Below are 13,186 nucleotides of genomic sequence, written 5' to 3'. Positions count from 1 at the left end.
CCGTGAATCAGAAGGTGTCGTTTCGAGGCCTTATTGAAGCGTAATAACATCAGTGATCCATTATCGCTGCTCTGTGCTGGTGTCTGGTGTCTCTCGTTGGCTCCTGTAATGGCTTAATGTGGAGGGAAGGAAGTTCCCGAAGGTATGAATTAATAAAAAAATAAAGAAATAAATAAGAAAAATGGTTCAGAAATAGAAAAGAGAAAATCGCGATGCAGTTTCTTTATTTCAGCAGCTTATTAGCGCTCACCTTTCTCTATTCCAGAGACAGAAAACCTCACGTTACTTTATTATATCACTTTTTTTTTTACTCATTTCATCCTGTGTGTCCGCTGATCCGGTTCTGATTGATCCTTCTCCAACGAGGCGCGAGACGCACGGTTCTCGGGAACGCGGGGACTTCGCTAATGACTCAGACATCGCACACGTGTGCGAGCTGCTCGGCAGCAGACGCTGGCGCAGAGAAAGTCACTTCATTTAGACGTGAGCTGCCTCGCCGGATTACTGTCTTTCTCCTGCGAGGAGGAAGATGGATCGGCGAACCCGTCACCTCGTTTGACTCGCAGGGGAAACCTGCTCTGAGGGGCATTTACAGCCAGGCTGCTCCACCAGGATCATTAATTCAACGTGACACACGTTGGGGCCGTGCGCCCGGGATAGTTCAGCGTTCACACTCAAACCAACGAGGTGTGATGAATATTTTTTGTTTCCCTGTTGCTCTGTTGTAGCCCCTGCGGCTTTGGAAGCTGGTAGCTTCGTCTTGAGCGTGTGCCTGCGGTGCGTGAAGCAGCATCCTCTCTGCAGTTTTGAAGCAAGCGGGTGTCGATATACATCACACCGGAAGCGCCGTGTCTTTTGTAACGTCTGTGGTTGAGCTAACTTCCTGTGTCACAGGAAAAACGTCTGACATCTGCTTCTTCGTGCTCAAATAAAACACGTGAGCGTTCACCCGGGACGTGAGGGACGTTTGCAAACGTGAATTAATAATGGAAAGTGGCAGACAGACACCGGTGAACGTATAATGAGCTTCCTGCTCGTAGAAAGATTTTTTTAAGTTATCGAGGTTGCTCAGACTTATTTTAATGACCCACAGGGGAAATAAGTTTGGCCACAGTAGCTTAGTTGAACATAAAAACACTCTTAACATGAGCAGAAATGTACAGGATATATATTATATACATAGGAATGAGAGTAAACATGCATAACATGTTTGTTTAGTAGCAAATTTTAAACGACTGCAAACAGGAAACAAAAAAAATCACAACCTCAAACCAAAGTAGCTCCTTTGTGGTCAAGTGCCTGAAACGTGGTAAACAGCCGTCGGCGGTTAAATGTGCCATTCATTTCCTCTCCTCGTGTCAAGTAGCTAAAAGAAACAAATTCACGTTGGGAGGTGTCACACCACCCAGGTGAGTTTAATTAGCCGCCTGCTCGGTGACCCGGTGACCTGAGAGCGGAGCTAAATGTCCAGGTTCACACAGATGTTTGCGTGTCTTATCTTATTTTTTCGCTGCGATATCAGATCTGTTGTAATTTTGCTTACGGACACATTATTTATTTGTGCTGGATCTATATCTGTGAAGGAGGCGTCATCCAGCTGCTGAAATGGATGGTGTCATGTGGCAAGAAAGTGGCCCTGGAGATGAGATAGTTCCAAAAATATACTTATATAATATAGTATATATATAATATACTTTTTTTTTTAAACTAAATATAACAATCTTGAACAGTATCTGATGAAGAAATACCACGATGACCTTTTAACACCTTGTATATTAGGAAGAATATGGACCCTGGTGAATCATATAACACCAGGTTCTTCTCTAGGATCCATTAGCAGTGACTCTGCCGCGGTGACGGCGTCTTTGTTGGTATCATTTTAACTGGGTTTGACGAGCTTGCGTTCATCGTACCACCCTCCCATTACTCAAGTTACCCTGACATCACCGCTTACAATCAGGTTAAATCTAAGGTTGCGTTCCTCACGCGGCAGGAGACTCATAGGTGTGACTCATGCTGTGTCATAATAGTGTCAACCAGAGCGCTGTGAATATTACGCTCCGTCATCTTTTCATCCTCCCCTGGGACCTGAACGTCTCCAAAGATGGAGACTCGATGGAGTTTGATTACCCCCGCTTTGTTTTTGAGATCTTCAGATAACCGTGAAGTTTGTCTCTTGTTTATCTCTCCGTCTTTCTGGATGTGCCTTTGAGTTGGACGCTGTGTCTTTGATATGCGCGGAGCCCGAGCCTCCGTGTTTTTTTTGAAAAACTAAACTTCCTGCGCCGATTGTGTTGGAATCAGCTCAGTGGTTTGGGTCAGTTTTATGGAGTTGTGCTTGGCGCGGAGCTACGACGGAGCTGTTAACGTTCCCATAATATTCCTGGCTTCGTTTCTATTGTCATTAGGGCGTGCGTGAGTTTGTGGCTTTCCAAATCCAAATCTGTGTGCTGGCAAAAGCGGCACATGTGCTAAGCGTGGGACTGTTTCCTAGTGTTTAGGGTGTGTCTGCCCTTTTTTATTTTTTCTTGGCTGTGTGTTTGAACATGAACACGTACGTCGTGGCCATTTCAGGACATTCTGGGCTGTTTGTGTTTTATGCATCCAGGCCTCATCTGGTCTCGTTCTATCAGAATGCAGGTGGGTCCGCGTTAGCTTAGCGTTTAGCCGTTGCCAGAGCAGACGGACGGTATCTCTCTTTACTTTGTTGCACTTGATAACCACAAACTCCTGCAACATAACAACAGTGAAACCAGACACCACATCCACCAACCCAGAAACACACGACACGTAACAGTGGCCCAACGAAGACTAAACCCCCAAGAGCGCACTTTATTTTGTTTATATGCAAATCGCCGTTTTCTAATTTTATCGGTGCAACGTAAATGTGAATGCTTCACATTTAATCGCAAATCAAAATGCCACAAACGGAGTGAGATTCGTGAGTCCGTTCCAAAAACCAACCTATTGGCATTCAGACGACTTGGCAGAAAAGAAAAGAAAGAAAGAAAAACTATCTGACAACGCATCTTTATTTCGGTGTCGATCTCTGACCCCTGTCAAACGTCTTCACCCCTCTTCCTGTTTTCCTTTCACTCCACGGTGTCTTGCGAAGCGGAGATGTCATAACAATAACCTTTTTCTTTTCCTTTTTTTATTTAATAAATCAAAGGGGAAGAGGAAGGAGGAGGGTGGGGAGGAGGAGGAGGAGGAATTAAAGGGGCAGAAATGGAAAGAAATCGCTGAGTCTCTTCGAACGCGAGAAAGACAAACAAGTGATAAAGAATCAAGGGTCAGGAAAAGATGGACAGTCTGAGATGATGAAGGGGAGCAAAGGGAGGTGAAAGAGGGAATGAAACGTAATGGGGGTCGACGTGCAGTGAAGAAGTAATGAGAGGCCGTGCAGGGGAAGGTGGAGGTGGATCGGTAGGTGGCGTGGATGGAGGGATGGGGCAGGAAGGTGAAGGTTGTGGGGAGGTCAGATGGGGATTTAATGGGAGGAAGGAAAGGTGGAGAGGGGGGGAGGATGGGGGATGAGTGAGAGGGCGAATGAATCTAACTGGGGTTAATAATACTTGCAAATAACACGTGGCGTCATGGCACTGTGACTGTGGTGTAGGTGGTTTATGTTCAGGCTCAGGCTTTTGTAAGAACCTGCAGAAACCAACTGATTTCGTGCACGAAAGATGCAAGAGAGGAAAAACAATAAATCACACAACTGGCAGCGAGACGAGAAAAAAAACAACAAAAAAAGACCAAAATATTTTTCACCCCAACAGCTGGCAGGGTCTGCTGCAGCGATCCTGTGCCAATCAATGACTTGTTTACTTCCTCAAATTGTGACTCAGACTCAAAACACTCGACTCGCTCCGGGACTAATGGCCTCAAATAGCCGAGCGAACCGCTGCACTGCACGCTGCATTCACTGTCCATGTGCTCCACACGTCTTCTTCACAGGTTTATCAGTCAATCAGACAAAACTTTGTGTTGTTTATATCGCACTTTTAATACGTAAAAGATGCTTCATTTAAAAAAAAAAAGAAAAGAAAGGGAAAGACTCTGGTGTTAGAGGTGGTAGAATAATTTACGCTCTGCACAACACTGATGTGAATATATTTACTTTTCAGATACCGATCAGCCACAACATTAAAACCACTGACAGGAGAAGTAAATAACATCGAGCATCTTGTGACAATTCACTGTTCTGCTGAGAAACTTTTAGACCTGGCATTCATTCATGTGGATGTAACTAAGTCATGTAGCCCCCACCTAGACCAGACCAGACCCCCCCACCCCCATAGCAATGAAACACTTCATGCCACACACACACAAAACAGCACAAGGTGTTGACCTGGCCTCCAGATTCACTAGATCCCAAACTGTTTGCAGACTGTATGTATCCGTGGGATCCACACAGGCCCCTCCCCACTCACATTGTGTCACCAGACACCACAGGACACCTTCAGAAAGCCCGCGTCCACTCTCCGATGAGTCACAACTGTTTTGGAAGCACACACACACTATTAGAAAGGTGACATCGTGTGCGTCAGCCTTTAAAGCTGAAATAGATTTATTAGCAGTCTGTCTTAAATTTGTTCTTAAACTTGTGTTGTGACGTCCTGACAGTGCTGGTGAGTACAGTACGCTGGGCAGCTCCGTGCACCACCGGGCCACAGTCTGCGTCTGTTGTTGCTGCTAATTTTAGGGATTACATCAGCAGCACTAAGATGACAACCTTGTTGAACTCCCTCTCAATATTCCTCTCTGCCTCCTCCCTCCCTCCTCTCCTCTCCTCTCCTCACCTCTCTCCCCTATCCTCCCATCATTGTCCATCACTGTCATTTCTCATGTCTAACCTCCATCTTCTCTGTTCACGGGCCTTTTTTTTTTTGTCCCTCTGAAATCTTCAAAGATTTCAAAGAAGTTCGTATCCCGAAGGTTTCAAACAAAGCAAAGTTTAGTCCTTGATTTCTAAAGCCACAAATATACTTATGTGCACTATCACTGCAAACACAGCATCAATAGAAAGAAGCAAAACATGCTTATATTCAATCAAATCATCTTGTATTAAGAAAAACAATATCTTAAAATAAGCACAAAGTTATTGACTCTTATTGTTGCTTTCTTGAATTTTCCTTTTTGCAGTGTTTATACTTGTGCGCTGGTCAGTAACAATGGCGGCTGAAACTTTGGCCGAACACGAGTTATCAAATGTCTGCACCTACAGACTTCCTCAGGTGCCCGTTCAGATTCTTTATTGATCCAATTCAGTCATTTAAAATGTCGCAGAGATGGAGAAGAAGCCAGAAATACTGAAGCAGAAACACGTGACCAATCACTGTCGGTGAAGGCGTCTGCGTCGATGCAACACTCTAGTGCTGAAGCCTAAATAACGACTTTAGTTTGAGCTGAAGGACATTTGAAGCTGAAGTTTAAGAAAACAAAACCTTAATAGAAAAAAAAAATGAATCACAGTCTTAAATACCTGTTTTTACCTCTTCTTCACCACGTAACATCCTACTCTGCATCTCTTTCCCTTTCTTATCATCGCATCTCCCCCTCCTTTCTTTCTTCGTTCCATCCTGTTAATCTAAATTTTTCATCTCCTTCTCTCACTTAACTTTTTCTCTTGCGTGCTTCTCTCTTACCGACTGTCTCCTCCTGTTTGCTTTCAGTTTGTGTGTCTCTGCTCCTCTGGGTTGTTTCATGATGATGATGATGATGATGATGATGCTTGTGTGCGTCACCTCATCCTTATCAGGTCCTTCAGGAAAAGTGTCATTCTGCTGGTGTCAGTACGGTCGAAGGTCAAAACAAATGCAAAGAGTGCGTTTCTAGTCATGGTAACGTCTTGGCAGCTGTTTCTATTATTTATCAGTGACTGTTTCATGCTTTGAACGTGTTTCAGCGTCTTTCTCTCTGAGCAGGGAGCAGACGGAAAGGGAAGGGCTGCTTTAAATGGCAGGAATTCCTGTCTTGTCTTTCAGACAGACACACACACACAAACGCACATAACGATTACACACACACATGCACTTATGATCAGATGGCTGCAGCCAGCGCATCCCACGCAGAGAGACGGCGAGACGTCCCTGTGACTGGGTTACACAGGCGTCTGTTTTCCTTTTCGCTTCGTGAGAGCACGACTTTTGATATTGGTTTGATAAGGTCAGATTTGCCTTCATATTAAATCTGTCAGCTTCAGCTGTGGAAGGGAGTCTGCTACAAAGTATTTTTTGCTTTTTTCAGCTGATAAATGTATAGATTAGTCCATTATATTAAAAATAAGCAACAACTATTATGTATTATTATTATTATTCTGCAAATAATTTAGCTTTTTGTTTCTAGTCTTAGCCTCATTAGCCGTGTTGTAAAAAAGCTCTGAGCTGCCGATTGAAATCGAAGTTACTGTACAACCAGCCGAGAAGTCTAATACTCAAACAAGCGAGCGTTGCGTCTTTGTGCGTGGTTTGTGTGTCCGTGTGTGAGCGGCGCTACGGGGGCTTTAGTCAGCTGACTCTGTTTAATTAGCCTGGCAGAACTGATTAGCTGTGAGCCAGACACGAGCGCACAAAGAATGCAGTTGACCGCTCTGTACAAGCATGTGAGGGCGCACAAATTAGAGTGTGTTGCGTCCCTCGGGGGCATTTGGCTCAGTAGCATCAGGCCGGATGACAAAAGAGAGAGACGGGACCCGTTGAGTAATCACAGAGCCAGGCCACGGCTCAGAGCGTCTGCCCGTCCGTCTGACAGCTCTGCTGTCGGTCAGGTCACATTTCCTGTCTTTTGGCGCCGGCCGGATGTTACTCAGATTTTTTTCCAAAACATCTACTTTTCTAGTTTAAAACGTCACCATTACTAAGACAGCCACTGTTATGACACGTTTCAAATACATAGACTTTAATCTTTTCCAGCTACAACAGCGTCCGCTCTTCTTAGAAGGATTTTCTCTGTGGGACTTTGTGTCCATTCATTCATTTATTACGAAGCTCAGTCTCCGTTCCGGTTCATCCCAAAGGTTCTCCATGAGGTTGAGGTCAAGGCTCTGAAGTCATGTTTTTTCTCACTGAAATCATCGAACCGTGTCTTTATTGGTCTTTCTTAGTCGAATAGAAAAGGGGTCCACCTAAAACTGTTTCCACAATATATATATATATATGTAGAGATTCATACTGAAATCTGTTTTTTGGATGACCCATCCCCCAGTTAAAGCTGTCCCTGAAAGTGCCCCCAATTTTAGCTTTTTATAAATGAGCAAAAAAATGTTGCACACAGATAACAGTTATTACGGTAACCGGTCACAATGCTATTGACATCAGAGACATAGCAGTTTAAATATGTTTACAATAATATATAAAATAAATGAAATCGTAATTGTCGTAATTCATCTTGATACATTTAATTCTGCAACACGGTGCAGTGCAAACCTGTTTTACTACAATCTGCTGCATTAATTCCTCTCTGAACCAGTTGAAATTGTTGCAAACACGTCAGATACCGTCAGAAAGTTGAAATATACAGTAATATACATGTTTGGTCATAACGCCCGGCCCTAAAGCACAGCATTGTCCAAAGTGAGTTGATTTATTGAAGCATTAAGGTCTCTACTCTATAGATAAAGGGCCTAAAACCCTAAAGAACAGTCCCATATCATTATCCTTCCTCCACTAAACTTCACAGTTGCAGTAATGACGTCAGGCAGGTAACGTTCTCTCTGCATCTGCAAAAAAACCCCCAGTCTGGTTGAGGTGAATGTCAGACCCAAACATTTCTCAGCAGGAGACAGAATCGTCACAAGATGGCCAATGTTATTTACTTCTTCCTTGTTCTTTGTGAAACATTCACGTGACCTTACACGCAAACCCACACACAAAGACAAACACCACAACAGCTAAGCTGTTCCAGGAAGTGTTTCCTGTGTGACGTGTACCCTGCCCTCCGTGTGTTTTCTTGCTCACAGTTGCAGTAAACGGCCGTCTGAGCGGCTTTTTTCAGTTTGAACCGAGAACGCGGACCAGTCACGCCAGACGAGACGGTTGCTGAGCTTTTAAAACCACATGTTATTCCGTGCTTCTGAAAATGACTGTGTAAGATTGTGCTGATAAATGTGAAACTTTCCTCTTATATCAGTGAAGACAGGGAAAAGAAAACATGTCAACTCTGTGTCACGAAAAGTTGGTGTGCAACTTAGCTGACAGTTACTAATTAAACAGCAGTTGCGCATGTTAGGCTCTAAATATTTAACTGAGGATTTGATGTACACTGATCCGCCACAACATTAAAACCGCTGACAGGACACACAAAAACACTTAAGGAAAAACTCAAAAAAACATGAAGAACAGCACAAGGTGTTGACCTGGCCTCTAAATTCACTAAACCCAAAATAAACAAGTATCTGAGGGTTGATCCACAGAGGCCCCTCCCCACTAACAGTCAGTGTGTTTACATGCACCTAAAAAAAATGAATTATTGCCTTAATCGGACTATAACAGTAGAACTTAAGTGCATGTAAACACATTACTCCGATTAAAATTGAGACACCCAGATAGTGTGTGTGCGCATGCTCCACCACCGCTGCGCTGGCGTGTGACCCCGGAACAAACACGTCCAAGAAAGCATAGAAGAAGAAGAAGAAGAAGAAGAAGAGAAACGGAGCCGTCTGAGGGATAGCGCGGATCTTACCTGCATCAGAAGTAGCGCGAACATTACGTACAAGATTAAAAAATGTACTATTATCCGTCTGGTTGTTGTTTGAAATGCGGGTCCACCGCATGAACGACTCTTGTTTATTGTATCACGCAATAGGCCACCCGGAAATCGGGCCGTATTAACGTGGTATCATCCCGCTGAAAAGACACGTATCGCCACCTAGTGTGGAGGAGGAGAACAGTTATTCGATTTTCTTGCGCTGCATGTAAACTGGGACAAGGACTGTACTGAGAAAGTCGAATTTTGAATTAAGCTGTAAACGCACTGATTGTGTTTCCAGACCTCAGACGGCCCATGTCTGTTCTCTGATGAGTCTTTTTTGGAGACCTACACAATATTAGGAAGGTGGTCATAATGTTATGCCTGATGTTTGATGCCTGGTGTATTTGCGTTGACTTCCATCCATCATGAAGAAACAAGCATCTTGCAATTATTTTTCTTTTATTCTCTATTGCTATTTTCTTCTGTTTATATTTGACTCTAACCTCCTTGTAGCTGCCGCTTCATCCCTTGAAGGATTAATTAAATATTCTGATTTGAAGCCAGTTGTCTGCAACAGGACTTTAGCGTAGCCTCTATGTAATCTCACAAAGCTACTCAACGACAAACTTCTTTTTTCCCTCCCCCTTTGTAATTTCTCTGAGAAACACGCAGCTGCAGCCGTGTGTGCGTTTGCTGATCAGCGCTGGGTCGAGGAGATGATGTAGCGCCGCGCGCACCAGCCTGCAAAAAAAAGGGAAAGGACTCGTGCGCGCTGAGGCCCGCGCACGGCTCTTTCTTTCAATCACCAACAGACCTCAGCCATTAGGCACGGAGTCTCGGATCCATTCAGCGCTCAGTAATTTCATTCATGTAGAAAGGGTGTGTGTGTGTTTGTCTCAGTCTTGCATTTATATATATATATATATATATATATATATATATATATATATATATATATATATATATATATATATATATATACAAATATACAGACAGGCAGACATGTCTCTCTCTTGTGTACATAACACTCCTCTGAAGGCAGGGCTCCATGTGCTTGCATCCGATTGGCCGCCCGGCTAAAAGATGATGTCATTCCTAGTCGGGAGGCGTGTTTCTCCTCCTGTGCACACACCCACAAAGGAGAAGGAGATCTGAGGGTAGAGATCTTGGTTTGTAGATGGATAGATGGAGGGGAATCTGGGGATAATTCAGTTAAAGGAGAGGAAGTGATTATAAACACTTGGAGTTTAATGGGCAGAGGAGAAATAAAAAAATAAGAACATACTGACCGAGAGGGAAGGGAGATGGTGACTCTGAAGTGTCTGGTAACAGGAGCCGGTTTCTCTCGTGTGCAGACGTTCAAACATCCAGGCAGCTTCTATTGTCTCTCCTTTCAGTCGTTCCCCCTCTTTTCCATCTTTGTGTCAGCATCACAGGCGCTGCATCGTGCACGCCAGCTAATGCAAGAAGACAAATAAAGGATATAAATAAATGAAAAAGTCTTATTTTCTTTTGCTCCTAACCTGCACCTCAAGGCTCCTCAGTACGTTGTAGTAGAAATGTGATATTTTTAGCGTTTTGCTCTCGTTTTGACTGTCAGCTGGTTGAGATTAATTGTGCAATAAGTGAAAACATAGAACATGAATATTTCACGTTGGGTTTTAATTTGCTTTTCTGAATGCCTCGTTTTTTCCCGGGACAACATGAGTGTTTGTAGCCCCAAGGTCTTAATTAATAATTAAAAAAGTTTCAAGTTTGTTTCTCATTACGAAGGTTGTACTTTCCATTAAGTGTTGATTTGGTTAAGATCTCAAGGTTACATTTAACTCACCTGCCTTTTACCGTTTACTGAGCTTCGTGTTGAAACACCTGATTGAAACTTTCATTCGGACCATTTCACGTCTTCAGTTTATTAAATCAGTGTTTCCTGTAGGAGACTCCCTCTGTTTCCTGGGTGCTTCAGATAAAAACCACATTCTGGATTTATATGTAGTTTGAATCAGTCACATACTGGTCACAAAAGTATTGATATGGCAATATATCACAATACTTTTTCTTCCAACACAGTATCGATTTTAAAAGACTTAAATGACTTCTGCACGTTCACCACCACCACTCTTTCTTTATAAACTCTAAATGGATCATTTGGACTAATATTGTTTTTCTTTGACTCAGTTTCTATTGAATTATCACTGTCATATGATGTAGCTGCATTTAAAGTTTCCCAGTGAATATTGCCATATCATGATATCGCAATAACGTATCGTATCGTGACCGAAGTATCGTGATACTCACTCCTCCTCCTGGCAGCACTAATGCCTCCATTACCTCAGCGTTTGTCCCTGTGATCTGCTCCATTACAGTGATTTATGTGTCATTATTGTGCCTTTTGTGTGCGTGAAGTTCCATCTACTAGCGTTGCAAATCTTTTACACTGAGGCTTCTTGAAAAGAGAGAGGGGGGAGATGGAGATGGGTGGGGGGTGAGGGGTGGAGGGGCTATTATCGGCTCTTGCAATTGTGTCGCATGTTCAAAAAAAAATACAGCCGGCGTCTGTCCTTGTATCTGATAGGGGCTGTGTGATTTATGCATCCCCTTCTTCTTCTTCTTCTTTTGTGTAATTTATGCGGCACGCTTACAAAGGGGAGGGGGTTGCCTCAGTACACTCAGCTTTATGTTACCAGCAGCTCAATAAAGATGCTCCTCCGTTTTCCTCTCTATCTCCGTCTTTCCCACTCCACATCTGCTCAGCAGCCAATCCATCTAATGCAGCCCACCCCCCCCAACCCAACCCAAACCAACCCCACCCCCTCCGCTCGCTTCCCCCGTGCCACCTCCCTCCCGCTATCTCTCTCTCTGCACAGGTGATGTCATTCTTTTTCAGCTGGATTCTCCTCCCTCCCTTCCCTTCCCCTCCCTCCCTCGCTTCCTCGCGCACTCTCTCCTCCGTTCCCCCATTAGCGGCTGGCTCTCGACAGCGCAGCATCTATCCACGCTAGCCTCGCTACTCTCCGAAGGGTTGGGAGGGGGAGAAGGAGGAGGAGGAGGAGGAATGCCGGCGTGAGGTTGGGAGGAGAAGAGCTCAAAGCTTAGGGGGGGGGGGGTGTTTCGGGAGCCGGATCATTGTTGGCCCCTGCCATGGAGCCGCGCCGCCGGGCGAACGCATCCGCCGCCGCTGGAGCTTCGTAGAGAGATAAAGAGTTGCAAAGGGACAGAGTTTGACAGACGTGGACAGTGAATGAGGAGGAGAAGAGAGATTCAGGCGGACGATCCAGGCTTCTGGGAGGTGAAGGGGGGAGGGTGGTGGTGGGGAGGGGGGATTGTTTGGATGACTTGAAGCCAGACAAGAGGCTTCATCCCAGGGGGCTGCAGATGCACAGACGAGCTCCTCTTTTTTTATTTTATTCTGCATTGGCTCGTGTACTGAGGAGAGGAATCTCTGCTCCTCACAAGAAGTGGATCCTTTTAACTTTTTAATGGAAAGAAGAGGGAGGGGAGAAAAAATAATGACTGAACTTGGACGGCTTTGTCTTTGCAACATCTGGATGTAGTTGTGAATATTCAGCCGAATAGTCTTTACTGACTGTTTCTTAGGAGTTTTTATAAGCTTCTCTGTCACAGCTCCTTTGAACGCTTCAGCAGAAAAGAGAAATCTTGGCATCTGAGCGGATCCGTCTTGACTTTAATTCTGCTAATCTGCTGCATTTTAGAGCCAAATCGACAAAAAAAAAAGGATTTTATTTTTTTTTTAAAAATAAAAGGACTTCTGGACAGTCTCGCAGCGCTGAGAGTGGCGTCAGCCTTTTGCCCTCTTCTTCTTTTACTTATTCATTTTTATTTTTTCTTTTTTTTCTTCATCTCTTGGTGAACGAGGGGAAACTTCCCCTCGCTGGCACCCTCCCTCCCTCCCGTTGGAAATGGCTTTCCTGGTCCGTTGCTATGCCAACTGCTTGCAGCCGTGGTCCTCCAAAGTAAGCGATGTCGTAATCCCTTTTCTGGCCAGTGCCTCTGGCTTCGGATGCTGCTGCCGCTGCTGCGTATGTGTTGCTGAGAGAGGGATAGGGAAAGGGTGGGGATGAGAGAGTCCATGTGCACATTAGGAATAGGTTTTTTTTACACATATATGTATATTTATGTAGAAAAAGTCTTGCATGCTTTGATTAATTGATATTTTAACAATGTAATTATATGCATACAAGTGCTGCGTAATATAACTAAAAAAATATATATATCACCTGCACAAAATAAAGCGGAGATTTGTTGATTGAGTAAAAACTAAGATGTTTTCTCAACTCTCTGTACGTGCAGAAACAAGGCTGTGTTGCACAGTTTAGTGCATAGTGTCACAGCCCTCATGTTAAAACGTTGCACCGTGCGGTCACTGGAGACCTCCGACGATACGAAGACGTGGGAGATTATATTCTGGCTTTGCACCAACGTTTTATTATTCTGAGCAGCTGCAACTAGAACAAAGTCATCTGAGGGGTTTCCAAAA

The 13,186-nt window shown here is 44.1% G+C and overlaps 1 protein-coding gene across 10 annotated transcripts in view; it reads left to right on the top strand.

Annotated features, from left to right (window-relative positions):
- The window catches only part of rapgef6 (Rap guanine nucleotide exchange factor (GEF) 6), a 145,022-nt gene that overhangs the window by 61,229 nt on the left and 70,607 nt on the right, over positions 1-13,186 (top strand). The window contains exon 1 of one of the 10 annotated variants that reach the window (XM_047606787.1): positions 12,028-12,662. The exons of the other annotated variants lie outside the window; for them this stretch is intronic. Within the exon in view, the coding sequence (XP_047462743.1) occupies positions 12,609-12,662 (54 nt within the window). The 5' untranslated portion in view covers positions 12,028-12,608. Of the gene's footprint in view, positions 1-12,027; positions 12,663-13,186 lie in introns of those variants that run through there. 10 annotated transcript variants of the gene reach the window in all.

This window comes from Mugil cephalus, chromosome 15 (genome assembly GCF_022458985.1).
Source record: "Mugil cephalus isolate CIBA_MC_2020 chromosome 15, CIBA_Mcephalus_1.1, whole genome shotgun sequence".
Classification (NCBI taxonomy): domain Eukaryota; kingdom Metazoa; phylum Chordata; class Actinopteri; order Mugiliformes; family Mugilidae; genus Mugil; species Mugil cephalus.
The sequence above is the reverse complement of the archived record's forward strand: the minus strand, read 5'-3'. Positions and strand labels throughout refer to the sequence as shown.